Consider the following 15,859-nt stretch of genomic DNA (forward strand, 5'->3'; position numbering starts at 1 on the left):
AGGACCGAGTTCAAGAGCTCAGTGAACTAGGACAAAGGCTGGCACTTAATCTAGGAACACACCCGCACACATGCGCGCGCGCGCGCGCGCGCGCGCGCACGCACGCACACACACACACACACACACACACACACACACACACACACCGGGAAAGGTCTTAGGTCTGTGGAGGATCTATGTACACAGTTGTTTCAGGCCTACCATACCATGCATCTCAGAATATACTCCATCTCTGTACTAGGCATTCAGGGCTGGGTAAGGCTGTATCTGTGGAGCCACAGAGAGCTCGGTCAGCACCCACTGGGAGGGTAGGATCTGCCTGCGGTTGACTCTGAAGAAGTGAGGCACTTCAGAGGAGCAGCAGAGAATGGGAACGAGGAGCAGTGTATGAGGTGAAGGCAGAGCCACTGAGGGCTCTACTGCCCGCTCTGGGCTCTCCTGGCCTTGTGACAGTCTGGGGAATGGCTTGGATGTGAAATGATCCCCATCACTGGTTAATGTCCATGTCCTAAACTGGTGGCACTACTGAGAGGTTCTAGAAATCTCACAAAGTATGGGTTAGCTGGTGGAAGCAGGTACCAGAAAAGGTCTTTGGACCATTTGTTATTAAGTAAACTGCTTGTGCCATACAATCTTCCTGCAATGCTCAGGGACTAGTCTGAAGCTTCTAAAACCATTAATCCAAACAACTTTGTACCTTAAAGTGCTTTGTGTTGGGTCTGGGTCACAGCACTTTTAAGAACTAACAGCGCATGCCCACTCAGCACGAGGGGCTCAGGTTACAGCCTTTCTCAACCCTGTGAGCTGGGTAGGGCGTATGTGAAGCTCCAGGGTCTGCAGTGTCCCAGGCCACTAAGGGGCTTGAGCACCAGTGGGAAGGACACCACCCCAGGTTCTGACGACAGACGAGAGAAGGGCATGTCTACTGCAGGTATCTGACCCGCAGTGGCCGTGTCTGTATTGTTTAGAAAATGTAGATACAATAGGGAAAGGCTGAACTTGTGAATATGGTGTGCCAGCACCACCACCCACAGGTCCATCGTGGCCTGGAAACAACCAGAGATCAAGTATCAGCTAGACCCCTCAGTAGGCAGTGTACCACGGTGTTCCTGAACATGCTTTGAGGGCAGAGGCCCCACTAAGCAAGATGGCAGAATGGTACTGCCTTGAATCAGGTCTACAGAAGGCTGTCTGGCAGTTCTCCAGTATTTTATTGGATAAATCTGAAGGATTTTTTCACCTCTACCAAATTTAAATGACAAGTACATTGTAGCCGGCACCCACAATAGCGACCTCTGTTGGGGATGAGACAGGTCTGCAGTGTGTGGGCTTCATTTGCTCCTTCACCCCAAAGCCCCACCTCCTTCTTTCCCTGCCTTCCCCCACCCAGAATCAGGTGATGACACAGAGAAGTTTTGGGTGAGGTTCAGCCAAAGCAGTGCCACAGAAGTAGGCAATCTGCTAATCTAGGTCATGGCTCTCCAGTAGGATAGCTTATTTTGAAATAAGAAGAGGGAGGATAGGTAGCCCCCTCCCCTCAAAAAAAAAAAAAAAAAAAAGAGGTCTCTCAATATGTCTTAGGCTGGTTTTGAACTCATGGGTTCACCCACGTAATTAGGACTTTGTTGCATACTGTATGTGGCCCAAATCTGTTCTGAGACAACACCTTGTAAAGAGCAAAATGCGGGGCGAAATGACAACATGGGACAGTGACCTCACAGGACGAGGCACTGCACAGTGCAGTGACTGCACGGGACTGAGTGACCACACAAGGCACACTGCTGAGTGGACACCCAGCAGAATGTGTATTTCCATGGGTGGGTGGACACTTCACTCTCACCTCAGGGAGCTGTCCTGTGAACTCCAGGGAATCATGGATATGGCACTGTCAGTCCGGAACACAGACGTTCATGCCCGTGGTAGACCAAGGCCCAGCCACAGTGGGAACTCCAGGTCCCTGAGATGCCGCTTCAGGTTCAGGATGACTAAGCTTATCATCTCTAATGTCTATTTCTCACCGGATACTCCAACACGCTGTTCTCGTCTGCATTACAGACTGTGGGGGCTCCACGGAGAATGTACTTATAGTGTTTTGTAAACTTTAAAAGTGCCTAGGGAAAATTAATTACACGGAGCAGCAACAAGAAATTAAAAAAAATTAAAACTGCTCCACCGCCTCAGATTTTTCCTGTGGTCTTTTTCTCTGCCTTCATCCCTGTAACAAATATAAAAGGTTTGGAAATTCGTGATCTGGGAGCAATGAGGCTAACACTTGCTGACTGCTAAATAGTAAGTGGGTCTCTGGAACTTCTGGGAGCTTTCTCAGCAGGCTGTGCGGGCTGCTGTGGAGGAAGGTGAGATCTGTGGCCTATGTCCAGGCCACTGGGACGGTTTCTCCAGACACCTGACACTAGGCTCCTCCTAGAGTCAGGGGCTCACACCAGGGTTTCAGGCACAGCAACTGTCAGGGAGGAGGAATGGAGGGCAGGGTTCCCCTGAAGCACACCAATGAAATACTCATCCTTAAGGATGACAGACAGATCCTAGCCAACTAGGCAAGGTGTGATGCTTAAAAACACTTTCTCCTCATGAAATGCCTAGAGTGCCTTCAGGCTCTTGCAACCCATTCGAATCTCCCTTATGGTTCTTCCCACCTATTGAGAGAGATCTGAAGTTCCTGTCTCCTTCAGGGCTTACCCTGAACAAGTTGGTTTTCTTCCAACAATTCCTGTCTCCTGCGTTTTCATAGTAACACATGATCCAGCACTTTCATAGCCAAAGGGAGATATCTGTCTGCCCCACAGGTGTCATGCTGCTGCAGTACTGCCCACTCAGAGTGGACAGGGGACATATGGCAGCCGCACACAGCTGAGTGGTGTGGGGGAGGAGAGAACAGAGTTCTGTCACCTGCAGTAACACTGGTGAAACTGGTGGGCAGAGTGGCCTGCTTGCTCTCCAGGTGCAAGTTTAGACCATCTGACTGTAGAGGTGCTAGAGGTAGGCAAAAGGTTGGTAAAGGAGGCTGGATTTGCATGCATCAAAATACAGTGCCTAGACCCAGCAACAGGTCAATTAACCCACTAATCAAAATTAAAGAAACTGCTTGAAGCCATAGACTAATTTGCTCGGCAGCAGATGATCACAAATGTGCAGCTGAGTCAAGGTTACCTTGTACCACTTTCAATTTAGAGCTTCCCATGAGGAGCAGTGAGCTGAGACACTTTAGAATCTCAGCTCATTCAATCTGCACAGCCTGAAATGTATCCCTCATTGGGTGTCTTACGAGCTCAGCACTGTAATCATGTTCAGTCGTGGAAAGAGGTACTTGGAACTGAGTGGGCAGGCCTTGGGAGGAAACGATGAAGGTGAAGCATGGGGCTGGGAGAGAGGGCTCCTGACTTGGCAATTTCTTTGATGAGAAGGCTCCCTAAAGCAGAGGGGCTCTTCTGGATCCCAAGTCCTGGGCACATACTGGATTAGATCTGAAAAACAGACTCCACTCCTAAAATGCGGACAATTCTCTCTACACACCCACACTATAGGAAGACTATGTGTCCAAGGGGGAATGATGTCTGAAGTGACTTTGGCACCCTGCTTGACTCTGTGTACAGCCACCACCACTTGCTTGCCACAGTATTTAAAAAGGCCCAGATCCCTGCTTTGAGTTTTACAGTTACCTGAGGAGATGGCTTAGCAGGTGTCCTAACTTGCTGCATGCCTCTCTGGGCTCCTGCCTTGGCCTGCAGGAGCTGTCATGGGTGAGGCATATTGTAGTCATGAGGCCTCAGCACACACATGGGAGACTAACACCAACTCAAGGACCCTCTTTGGTTCTGACCAACAAGTAGGCCTTCCTGTCTTTACCATTGCCAACTAGGGGCTTTCTGGACTGGATGGTAGGCTTCCCACAGGGAAGAGGGTTCTCAGGGTGTTCTTGGGCACTTGAAGAATTATTAAACACCCCCACTGCTCCAGCACTGAGTGGTTAGTAGTGTGGGTGACTAGCAGCTTTGTTCAGCATATCAGGCAGGGTCTGGTCAGGATATGTAGCTGGGTGTTTCCACCCAGATGATATGACTCCAGATGTCCTCATATTGATACCTCTAGGACCTCCACACCTTGAAAAGGGGTGTATGTATGCTTTTCTTTCTACTCAGTCTGAGGGGATATATGTGCTGAGAAAAGAAAGGCAAAGAAGACTGAACAGAAGATGTTTTTACTAGCCAGAAAGCCTGTTTTCCTCTGGGCTCTCATGTGTCCCTCTTTAGTCCTTTGGTGTACCAGAATTCCATGCTGCTGTGGCAGTGCCCAATGGCTTTACTGTCCACACCCTTGGATTTATAATGGTGCCAGTCAGAGGTTCTGACTGTGAGCCCCCCCAGGGCAGCAATCCTGCAAACTCAGATGAAGGGAGTTACAGCTCCGTTACTGAGGGCAGTTTGCTCGGGGTAGACACGGGGCAGGAGTGTGAGCCTGGGGCGCAGGGTGCATGTCTGCAGCCCAGAGGAATGAAGCAGTCCTTAATCGCTCTTTCTACTTCTTTAAGTGGCTTTCTGAATGCCCCGTCTTCTCTGATTAAGTCACAATTAATTTGTTCTCTGCAGGAGCAGTAGGAAAGTGGAGCAAGTGAAGCATCTGGAGCAGGGGAGCGCCAGCAGCGGGCAGAAGCCATTAGGGGGTTGATGGCTGGCCTGCCTGAACCCACAGTGAGAGGATGGTGGTGGCTGTTGTTCTGTATTTCTAACTTTGTCTACTGTAAAGCAGCAAACCCAAGTGCTCCCATCTGTCAGAAGCCCCTTTTAGCAAAGACACCAATCCTTCCTGGAACAGAGCTCTCAGGCTCTTGTCAGCCATCAGCAGAGAAGCGGGCCACACTACAACCCACGCTCCTCTTTTTCTGAGTGCCTGAGACAGAGCCTTATCTGCTGCAGCAGAAGCTCTGAGGAAACCTTTCTACCTAGCTCCCCAAAGCCAAACCTACCTGGGATTGCGGAGCAGGGGTGGTTCATCTGCATTGGGAAATGAAATTAACCTCAAGCTAATTGTACCTTACTGTTTATAGATTACACTTATTTATACAAATGGCTCTTAGGACTGTCTCTGCTATGTGGGTTCTTTCCTAGGCAGTTTGCGAAACTCTGGTGAGACCCGGGAAACAGACAGCCTGCAGAGCCAGAAAGGGAGGTGTAGAAAGCAGAAGACAGGCATCTGCAGACAGTGGCAGCCATGGGCTTCTGTGTCGTGGCAGCATGGTACACAGGATTCCACTTAAACCAGACACGAGAAGTCACCAAATGACTCAAAGGCAATAAACGAAACTAACACTAGACTCCTCTATGAAAAGTAAGTGATGTCTCAATATAACAGGACGCTCCATAAGAGCAAAGCCCTGATCTAAGCCAGGCATGCGAAGCACACAGACTGTCCATTCCCCGAGTCTTCCAGAAAGGTAGGTTCATCTGGGCAAACTGGCTTACAGATGCTCTGCGCCAAACCAGTCTCTAGCCTCTGAAACATAAAACTTTAGGTGTGAATACCATGGTAACACTATTTTAGAACCTTGTGTTTGAGGAAGAAGTCAGACAGTCCCTGGGGGACAGGCGGAGAATGCCGTGATGTGAATTCTGAGAGGAAGAGGACCGAACACCATGACAATTACCTTGCTGCAGACGGTCTTGACCCTGTGTAATCGGTCCAGGGACTCCTGTGGGTTCCCCAGATATTGTTGCAGTTCTGCATGCAGAATACGCATCGAAAAGGGGACCATGGAGCCTAGAGTAGAAACCAGAGTCAATGAGCTTGCTATAGATGCGTGTGTCTTTGGACTGTATAGAGGAAGGAGGCATACAGGGCATCTTAGCTATGCTTTCTATTGCTGGGATAAAACACCATGACCAAAAAGTAACCAGGGGGGAAAAAGCTTACTACACCTTACAGCTTGTAGTTCAGCATCCAGGAAAGTCAGAGCAGGAACTCAAGGCAGGAACCTGGAGGCAGGCACTGATGCAGAGGCTGTGGATGAGTGCTACTTACTGACTTGCTTCTTCTATCATCCAGGACCACCTGCCCTGGGGTGGCACAGGTCCCAGCAACCTGGGTCCTCCCAAATCAATCAAGAAAGTACTTCACAGACTTGCCCACAGGCCGATCTGGTAGGATTGTTTCCCGAGAGACTTTAGGTTGTATAGCTGACAAAACGCTAGACAGGACACGGGTGTTGCAGTGGAGGCAAGAACAGAAGCCCTTTGACTTTGGTTTAGCTGTAGAGTACAAGCTGGTGTTCTCTGCTAGCCCACATCTCACATATTGAGCCAGTTACCAAAGGAGACAGACGTCACCACTATCGCCACAGCTCTGCAGCAACCACATAGGGTCTCAGGGATGAATTCAGTAGCAGATACCAAGTGACCACCAATGAAAGCTGTAACATCGTACTGCATAGGCCAGACTGGGAGTGTGAGCCGAGTGACTGTGGAGTGTGAATGAGAATGCCCCTCCCCCAGAGGCTCATCGATTTGAATGCTTAGTCAGCAGAGAGTGACTTTAAAGGATTAAGGGGTTATGGCCTTATTAGAGAAAGGGTGGACTTTGATGTTTCAAAAGCTCCAGCAGGCCCATCTCTCCAAGCCCACCCTGGACAACCTCTTTTCCCCAACCAGGATGAGGTTCTCAGCCTACCCGCATGGCCATGGTCCTCTCCATAATGATGATGAAATAACCCTCTGAAACTAAGCAAGCCCCCAATTAAATGCTTTCTTTTATAAGAGTTGCCTTGGTCAACTTGGTATCAAACATTGACTAAGTATGTTAGTGTGTATTTCCCAGCAGGAAGGGCTACAAAGAAAGCAACTGGCTCTGGAGGTGCTCCTGGGGATGCCAGAAAGGGGGCAGATAGCTCAGCAAGGGGACCTCTCTATCCTGGGCTCACAGAACAGGGTTTAGGAGGTGTTCCTGAGGATGCCAGAGAGGGGCCAGACATCTCAGCAAGGGTATTTCTCCATCCTGGGCTCCTGCTGGTGTGGCACAGAGTGGAGCTGGGGCAGGAAAGCTCATGGGTTTGCTTGCACAGAGGAGTCTGCAGGTTAGAGTCTTCAGGGTTGCCAGTCAGGAGAATAGCATGTGGCGCATGTGAAAGAGGAAGCCGATGGGAACTAAACAGGAGAACAGAGGTTCTAGAACCAAGGCAGAAGAGGACACTGGGGAAATACCATCTATCAGTTCCATGCTAAGCACAAAGATTTAATTTACAAGTTACCTGGCAAGTTTTAAGAACCAAGTAGAGGCCACGCGCTGGTCACAGCATGAGACAGACATAGCCTTCTGTCTCTTCAAGTGCAAACACACTCTACAAGTGTGGCACACTTCCCTCAGAAAGACCACACTCCCTAGCTGCAGCACCACCTGGGCACCAGGCATTCAAATGTCCAAATCAAACCACCACACTCCCTGAGTGTGGACGAGCCTGCCTGTCTGAGCTGCTGCTGTACTGTTGGCTACCCAGTACAACAGAGCACGGCCAGTCACCATCTGTAAGAAGATACATTTCCTAGTCAGCCGTGTGCGTGTGAGTGACTCCTGGGTACAGTCGGGACCTGCCTAAATCTAGGTTGACATGATATTGTAGAAGGATTCTCATTAACTGTTTAGAAAACATTAAATGAGGCTGGGGTGATGGTAGTGGTGAAAAAAATAAGAAGAAAGAAAACATTAAATAAAAACAGCACTTCAAAATTTACTTCAGACAGTCCCCTGCAGTGTTGAAGATCTACACTACCACCGTGGAAAGGCAAGGAGGAATGTGCTAGAAATCTGCCAGGCCTTGGCGTTTGCACTGAAAAATGAGAGCAGAGAGCCACACTGGCGTGACCTCTGTGGGTCCCCGCTGTTCTCAGAGGGAGGCAGCTTCTGGTAGCATGGGGCAGAGGCACAGCTGGACTTGCTGTCATGTACCCAATGCTATGGTTATGGCTGCCATGGGCAACAGAGAGCATGTGGGGAGAGTCCCACTGTAGCCTCCTCCTTCTCTGAGGCACAGGCCCAGAAGCAGGTCTCGGTCTTTCTCTTTCATTCTTCTAACTGGAACACTTGACTAGATTCAATGATCCATCAGGTGACCCTGGACACCCTCTCTCCTCTCCTACCTCTCCTGGTATCCTCCTCCCCATCACCAGGGGGAGATGGCTGGCAGCTGATGAGGATACTGATTACTCCACCATTGCTGAGACACTGCTGTGTGTGAGTGTTCAAGGACACACACTACTCTCAACCCCATGAAGACATCTTCCACCTAATGCTACATTCATACATGAACAAAAAATATCCTAGATCAAATATTCATCATTTAAGTGGTCAATTTGGTCAAGGATTTTAGATGGAAGTAGGGTGCTATAAAAACATGGACTAGGTCACCCAACCCAGGCAGTGCTCCAGCTGGCTTCTCAACTGTATTGGGAGTTGGGGTAACAGAAGAGTAGCCCTTCCTCTGCCAGTTGCAGGAAGCAGGAGGAGGACATCCTTCTTGGTGCTCAGGAGTTCAGGCAGAGTAATGTGAACTATAAATCTAAATCTAATGTCAGCGTAGCGTGTTAGCTGTGGGAGGTAAACTGATTTTGCAGTAAAGAATGAAATTCCAGATGTTTGAGATATTATGCTGTGCGTTTAATTCTGAGCAGTCATGTCAGGCTTTGTGTGCATATAAAAGAGATTCAGAATTTAGCTTGAGAAAGAGACCTGTGAGTTGCAGACACTGGAGGGAGCAGAGGGAGACTGAAGACGATGAGAATTCCGAGGAGCAGATGGCTGCAGGGAGGACAGAAACTTAGCACTGAGTTAATTCAAGAGTTTGTACATCTGGTTTGATGATGTGAGGGTGATTTGTCCTCAGGACTAAGTTCAGAAGTGGGTTTCCACAGCAACATTGCAGCTACTGAACCCTAACCAAACACACAGACCACAGCCTGCCAGGGGCGCTGCTAGCAGGGTGTACGGAGGATAATAAAAACGTGTATTCTTTCCAGTGTGAGAGCATTTACCTCATATCCTCCCATGCAACGAAAGGGAAGAGACTGTGCAAATATGAGCAATGCCATGGAAACCCCGAACTCGAGCCATGGTGAGTCTCTCCTTCCCACGGAGAGGGCTCTCAGCAGCCTGAAAGCGGTAGTGTGTGGGCATTGCACGGCTTGGAAGACAGAGACGCAACAAATGCACTCAGCAGGGCAAGCTCACTGGAAATCGAGACCAACTGTTAATCACGAGTCGGCGGCAGGTCACCAGTTACAACCGTGCCACACACGCTGTACCACACCTACACGCGGTGCTAATCCAAGAATACAGTGAGCAAGCTACTGATACTATCCAGGGACGCTGCTCCTGTCAACACCTGAACACAAACCCTGTGGTTGGAGAAACAACCTGCTCTAGTGTGTCACAAAAAAAAAAAAAAAAAAAAAAAAAAAATCAGGCTAATTAAAAGAAAATAGATCCCAGAAGGCACAAGAAAGGTTTTTAAAAGCCAAACAGAACAGGGTTGGTAAAGATCTTAAGTCCCTAAGAGCAGTTGTTCTGTCTTGAACATTACAAACAAACAGACAAAACCTGACCCCTTTGTTTTACCCCTCCTTGCTAGCAGTGGGGTGGGACACCCCCTGGGAGCACAGAAGTAGCAATGGATAGCTGAGACATATCTGGGGTCAGATGGTTGTCTGACTCTGGGCTCAAAACATTCTGAGGCAGAGACTCCACAGGAACATGTGCCAAGCTAACTGTACTTCCTGTTTCCTTTCGTTGGAGAAGGAAAAAGTGGTACGTGGACCTGAGGGAGGGAGAACAGCAGACCTGCACAGAGAGCAGGGCACCTGGGCAGCTGTCAACAGCTGTCCATAGCTGCTGGGGAATACTATTCATGTACTTAGAGCTATATACGTCACTGTCCGGTTGATAGCCAGGGCAGCAGTGCGTTGTGGCTTAGTTAAGAACACATTCCAGAAAGTTGTCTGGTACTTGTCTCCATGTGACTCAATTCCTAGTCTGATCCAAACAACACCGCAGTTTGTTTGTGGTTATGATTTAGGCATAGTGTATATGAGGTTACCAGGAGTTGCTACTAAATAAGAAGGCTAGGTTGGGCCTCTGAAGTCAGAGTGCCTTCTTCAGGCTTGGAAATTAATCCTTCCTAGAGGCTACCTTTAAAATGACTAACAAAAGATTAATTGCCCATAACAGGAAAAGAACATCAATAAATGAGCAACAGGAAATAAAGCTTGTGTGAGAGTGAGCTAGCTCCTGGGGAGGAAGCCCAGCGGAACAGGAGATAGAAGAACAGAAAGACCAACAGGTGGGGCTGCAGGGCCAGAGTCACAGTCCAACCAGGCTGCCTTGAGTAAGGAAAGAAAACCACATATTGGGGCTGAGAGGGAAAGGAGGGCACAGGGCTGTTTTGACAGCAATCTGGCTTCTTACTAAACTGAAAACTCTGGCATAACAGGCTTTAGTAAAACCTCTTTTAACTCAGACCTTGGAGAATACCATAGATGTTCACACAGAGAAACGTGCAACGATGCCTATACCAGCCTTTGTAGGAACCTCACACTGAAAAGAGGCTAAACTGCCCCCTGGGGCAGAGCTGTGCTGTAGCTTTGCTCTTGAGCCAAGCGACTGCAATCTTGGGGGAGTTCAGCCGCAGAGGGATCATCCCAGTTGGGCTTGTTGACTGTTTACATCCCACCATGAAGGATGAGGTCAGGAGGCCCTTCCCTGACTATCCAGCCACTTCCCACCACCTGTTAAGTAAACTCCCGCTGAGTAAAGGTTTCCTGTGCAGCCTGTTGGGCGGAGGAGCACCTCACCTCTTGTAAGTAGCCCTCACCTATGCTCTGAGAGAACTGCAGTAAACTCACTGGTTCCCTAGGGCGAGCTGTGGTGGGATCATGGCTCTTGTGTCCTTGGGACCTTAGGAGGAGGGACAGAAATTTACATCTCCTCCTAGGAAGGAATTTTAGCAACCCAGGGAAAGTGGTTTTCCCAAACCAAGGAAGGCATGCTCCTGACACACAGACAGCAAGTATGTTCACTGCATATGTGTGAACATGTAACCCCTGGATCTGAAGTACAGGGGCTCCTGCTTGGAATGGATTTTAGGAGGGGGCAGGAGCTAAATTCATGGGCCCTCAGTGCAGGGGAGGGACATGCAGCCTTGGTAGGGAAAGAGCAGTGAATGTGGTGGGAGTGCAGGCTCAGAGGGCAGAGGACAGAGGGCAGGACACTGTGAATGCTGTGGCTGTTCTGCCTGAACTCACTGTCCCCCTTGCTGCTCCCATGAGCAAGAAGAGGACTGCACAGCAGACCAGGTGGGCCTGAGGGTCAGTAGACAATGCTAACGGTGCTTGCAGACAGCTGAACACTAGATAGAAACTGCTTAGATGTCCTAGAAATATATCAAACACAGTACTGTCCCTTTTATGAATGAAAAACAAATACAACCTCATCAGCTCCATACACAGTTAAAGTCTTGTTATGAATATCATGAATTGCTACAAATTATACCCAATCTTAAATGAAATATATTAAAGCTTGTTCATAAAAGTTATTTATTTGTCTGTATGATTATAACCTCCTTTTAAAAGCACATTTTAATGGTTTGCTTTGCTTATATATTGTGAGCTAAAATGAAGTGAATGAATCAAATGTTTAACATTTATGCTTGTAATGCCACAAAATGATAAGCAGCATTAGCCAGAGTCCAGCCTATCACTATGAATGCATGTTAACACTTGAGCATGCATGATGTATGCCCATTTCATTACTCGAATTAACTGCTTAATGATGCACAGCTCCTTTCTTCTCTTCATCCACATCCAGGTGCCATTTCAGATAGAAGCGGAATACAGGCGGCGTATCTGCCTGCTCTTCAGCCTGCACACTTGCATGTATTTTAGGCGGCACATCTGCATGCTGTGTATCTGCTGGGGAGATACGGCCTCAGCCTGTACAGTAACAACAGGCTACGCCCGGACTTAAACACGTCGCTCCTTGGAAAGTCCTCATAGAAGAATGTGGTGCAGGGGCCTGTGTGTTACTGACTAGATCCGATGACACTGAGCAGCAAGACAGTGGTGGCCAGACACCCAGGGAGCTGAGCTTTTTATCACTCCCACAGGAAATACCTGATTTTTAGACTGTTCTCCAACAGCTGTCTAGTGCTCTAAAGCCACTGATATGAAATAGTAATTCTGCATCTGCATTTCTCGTGAATGTCACTAGGAAGAGCCCAGGCCTTTGTGCAACTATGTGCTTATTAGTAGCCTGGCACCAGAGAGAGATGAGCCTCTGTTGGTCACAGACAAAACCCCTAGACAAAAAAAACAAAACAACAACAAAACAAACAAACAAACAAAAAAACCCCAAAACAATCTAGTTGCTAACCTTAAGGCCAAGGCAGAGTGTGGCAGACAGTGTGTGAGGAAATGTTTCTTTTGCTTTAAGAAAATAGCTTTCTTCATGAGAAAAATCATGAGTTGTCTCCTGATGATCTGAATGATCAAGCAAAAGAACTCTTGTACCCCCAGTTCCCATACACAGTGAAGTCTTTAACCTGTCAGACCTCTCTGCATATAACAGGGGCCGTTACTCTTCATTAATGACTTGACTGAATTTGGAATCATCCAGGAGATACACCTCTGGGCCTGTCTGTAAAGACAGCTCAGAAATGCTTAACTAACAAAGGAGGACCCACTTGAATGTGAGTAGCACCTTCCATGGGCTAGGGTCCAGGAATGAATTCAGATACGGAGCGGAGTACCAGTAATCCATTCCTCTCTCTGCATGCAGACTGCAGGTGAACTGTGACTAGCTGCCTCATGCCCCTCACCACCATACTTCCCATCCATGATGGGCTGTGTCCCTTCTGATACTGTGAATCAAAATAGCCTGTCCTTCCTTAACTTGAATTCTCGGGGATTTTAACACAGTACTGAGTGAAGTATGGTGTGCTGGCTTGAATGAGAATGGCTTCAAATCTCATGTTTGAATATTTGGTCCTGAGTTGGTAGAACTGTTTGGGAAGGATTAGGAGGTGTGGCCTTGTTGGAGGAGATGTATCACTAGGGATGGGCTTTGAATTTTTAAAAGCTCTCTTTGCCTTGGGCTGATCAAGATGTGAGTTCTCAGTGGTTGTTCTAGTTGCCTCCTTTGGTGCTCTCACTCTGCCATCATAAACTAACTCTCTGGAACTTTAAGTCCAAATGAACTCTTTCTTTTATAAATTGCTTTGGTCATAGTGTTTTGTCACACCAACAGAAAAGTAACTGATACATATGGTGAAAAAATATATAGCATTATACTGGTAATTGAATGCAAGATGCCACACATGCTGAACCACTGAACTCCAACCTTTAGTGCTTACTGCCCAGGACCTCACATGGTCTGCTACTGCATGACATTTCTAGTGTTCTCTGCCTTACATGGAAAGACCCTTAAGCAGTGAAGACTTGTGGATGAGGAAAGAGTGGGGACGCATCAGTGATGCTTGTCAGCTCGCAGCCTGGAAAGCAGCCCCTGATTCACTGATGGACACTGGGGAAGACATGAGTGACCTTTTCACAGAGAAAGCAAGATGACAACTCTGATGTTGCTCTAGACACACCAGGTAGCTTTCCAGTTACAGTGTGTTTTGGGGGGGGGCATTAGAGTATGGTATTCCAGGATAGCCTCAGATAGGGGAGCATCTGTCCCATCTCCTTCAGCTGCTGATAGGGTGAGGGAGGGACATTGCTTCTAGATGCCACCTGGAAGAGCCTAGCTGTAGTTCTTCTCCTGGCTGCCCTGCTTGTGCAGAGGTTAACAGGAATTGAATGGCCTTGGCTGAATGAAGAGTTACCCATTAAAGACTGGAGAGGCCCTACCGCTGAGGCCAGTCTGTCTCATATGAAGTCTGTCTGGCATGCTGGTTCACTTCCTCTGACTCATAAGCCCACTTCAGAATAAGGACTTGGATTTATGCTCTATTTTAGTTATTTTCCTTAGAAGCTTAAGTTCCTCTATTCAGAAAAAAATGCTACTAGTGCAGGTGAAGCTTAAAACCCACCCTGAACTACATGGTTGAGAGCCGGTCCTGGGTTAAGAAGGATGAGCTCCCCCCAGCTGTTTTGTGAAGTCAAGGGGAAGTACAAGCAAACCCAGAGAGCCACCTTTTCCATTCTTCTCACATCCCTCACAAGCCTCGGGATTTGAGCTTAAGAACAGCACAGAGTGGCGAAACACTTTCTTAGTGCATTTGATAACACCTAAAATGCTGACATGAATATAAGGTTCTGACAAGTGTGACCAGCCTCGTCTTTACACCCTCCGGCCTGTCTCACACCTCGAGCTGCATTTCCTGACATCCAGGGCCTCTCTGTGCAGAGCTTCTGAGGACAACAAATGCTGTCCACAAACATTTTCATGAACATAGCATGTGTCACTAATGAACTCAAAATAGCATAGAATGGAAGATTTACTATCTCCTGTGCTAGCTGTAAAGTATAAAGTGTAAAGGCATTTACACAGATGGCATAATCTCCACACACCTAGGTGAGGATCTTCCACCCTGGTTGGCTAGTTAAGGGTGTTGGAGCACACAGGTACCAGTGAGCTTGTCCAGGAAACATGGCTACCAGTGCAAGCCAGCCTTGGTCAGATAGGTACAAATAAAGGACCCAGTTCCCGGCAGCCAGTTCCAAGTCGCTCAGAAAATGTCCTTCTGAGACAGCTCTCTCCGTCTGACACGCTGCTTTTGTGCTTTAGCTCTCTGTTGCTGTGATAAAGCACCATAACCAAAGCAACTTACGAGAGAAAGGAGTTATTTTGGCTTATGGTTTTAGAGGGTGAGAGTCAATGATGGTGGAGCAAAGGAACAACAAAAAGCTCACATCCTGATCCACACCCACAAGGCAGAGCAAATGCTGGGAAGCAGTGGAGGCTTTTGAAACATAGAAGCTCACTTCTAGTGACACACCTTCTCCAACAAGGCCATACCTCTTCCCTCTTCCAATCAGTTCCACCAACTGGGGCCTAAGCACTAGACAGTTTTATTCTCCTCTTCTCTAGCCTTGTGTGTTGCCCCTGTCCTAGAACAGTACATGCTGTGGCCTTGTGTTTCCAAACAATGGGAGAGACTGTGATGCCCTCTATTGCTGTAACCAAAATTTTAAAATAAATTAAGAACAGAGACTCCCAGCAGCTGTCAACGTAGAAAATTCGGGAACATATACTTTTGCTAGGCCCTGGCACAATGGCAGTGTTCACTTGAAGAACATTGGGTAACAGGTTCTAGCAGGTGCTGGCTAGCTGGCCTCTAAGAGACCCAGAAAACACTAAGTACTTCCAAGTCAGCATGTCCATAAAACTGCTTGAGTATTTGTAGCTTTAGGCTTTGTGCTACACTACTGATTTGGTTTTTTAAGACTTTTTGTAGGTAGAGAAGGGCCAGTGTTTCCAAGTTTGTATAACCCACAGCAAAGCAGAGTAGAACACATACAATTTCACTGGCATGAAGCGGCACTGCCTTACCCCTGCGTCCTGGGTACACGTGTGGGTAGTATTCATAATACAGGTCTGGCTGATCCAGATTTCCAAATGGTTCAAATTCCATCTCAGCATTCTGGAAAAGGCCCAACTTCACCAGCAGCGCCAACCTCACAAACCAGAGCTGAAATGTAGGATTGGATACTCCATGTCAGCCAGACTCCTTGTCCTATTGGCCTTGTGTGGGGCCCTACCTCTAATATGAGAAATTGAGGGCTCAGGGCTACGATTACTGCTGTCCTCATAAGTTCACACAGTTCCAAGTTTACAAACACACTGCTAAGCTCCACAGCAGCAG

At 47.9% G+C, this 15,859-nt stretch overlaps 1 protein-coding gene across 1 annotated transcript in view; it reads right to left on the reverse strand.

Annotated features, from left to right (window-relative positions):
- The window catches only part of TRAPPC12 (trafficking protein particle complex subunit 12), a 61,386-nt gene that overhangs the window by 13,665 nt on the left and 31,862 nt on the right, over nucleotides 1-15,859 (reverse strand). The window contains exons 5-6 of the mRNA XM_080922899.1: nucleotides 15,547-15,685; nucleotides 5,660-5,772 (exon numbers count right to left, since the gene is read on the reverse strand). Of these exons, the coding sequence (XP_080779025.1) occupies nucleotides 5,660-5,772; nucleotides 15,547-15,685 (252 nt within the window). The remainder of the gene's footprint in view (nucleotides 1-5,659; nucleotides 5,773-15,546; nucleotides 15,686-15,859) is intronic.

Source organism: Micromys minutus, assembly GCF_963924665.1.
Source record: "Micromys minutus genome assembly, chromosome: 1".
Classification (NCBI taxonomy): Eukaryota; Metazoa; Chordata; class Mammalia; order Rodentia; family Muridae; genus Micromys; species Micromys minutus.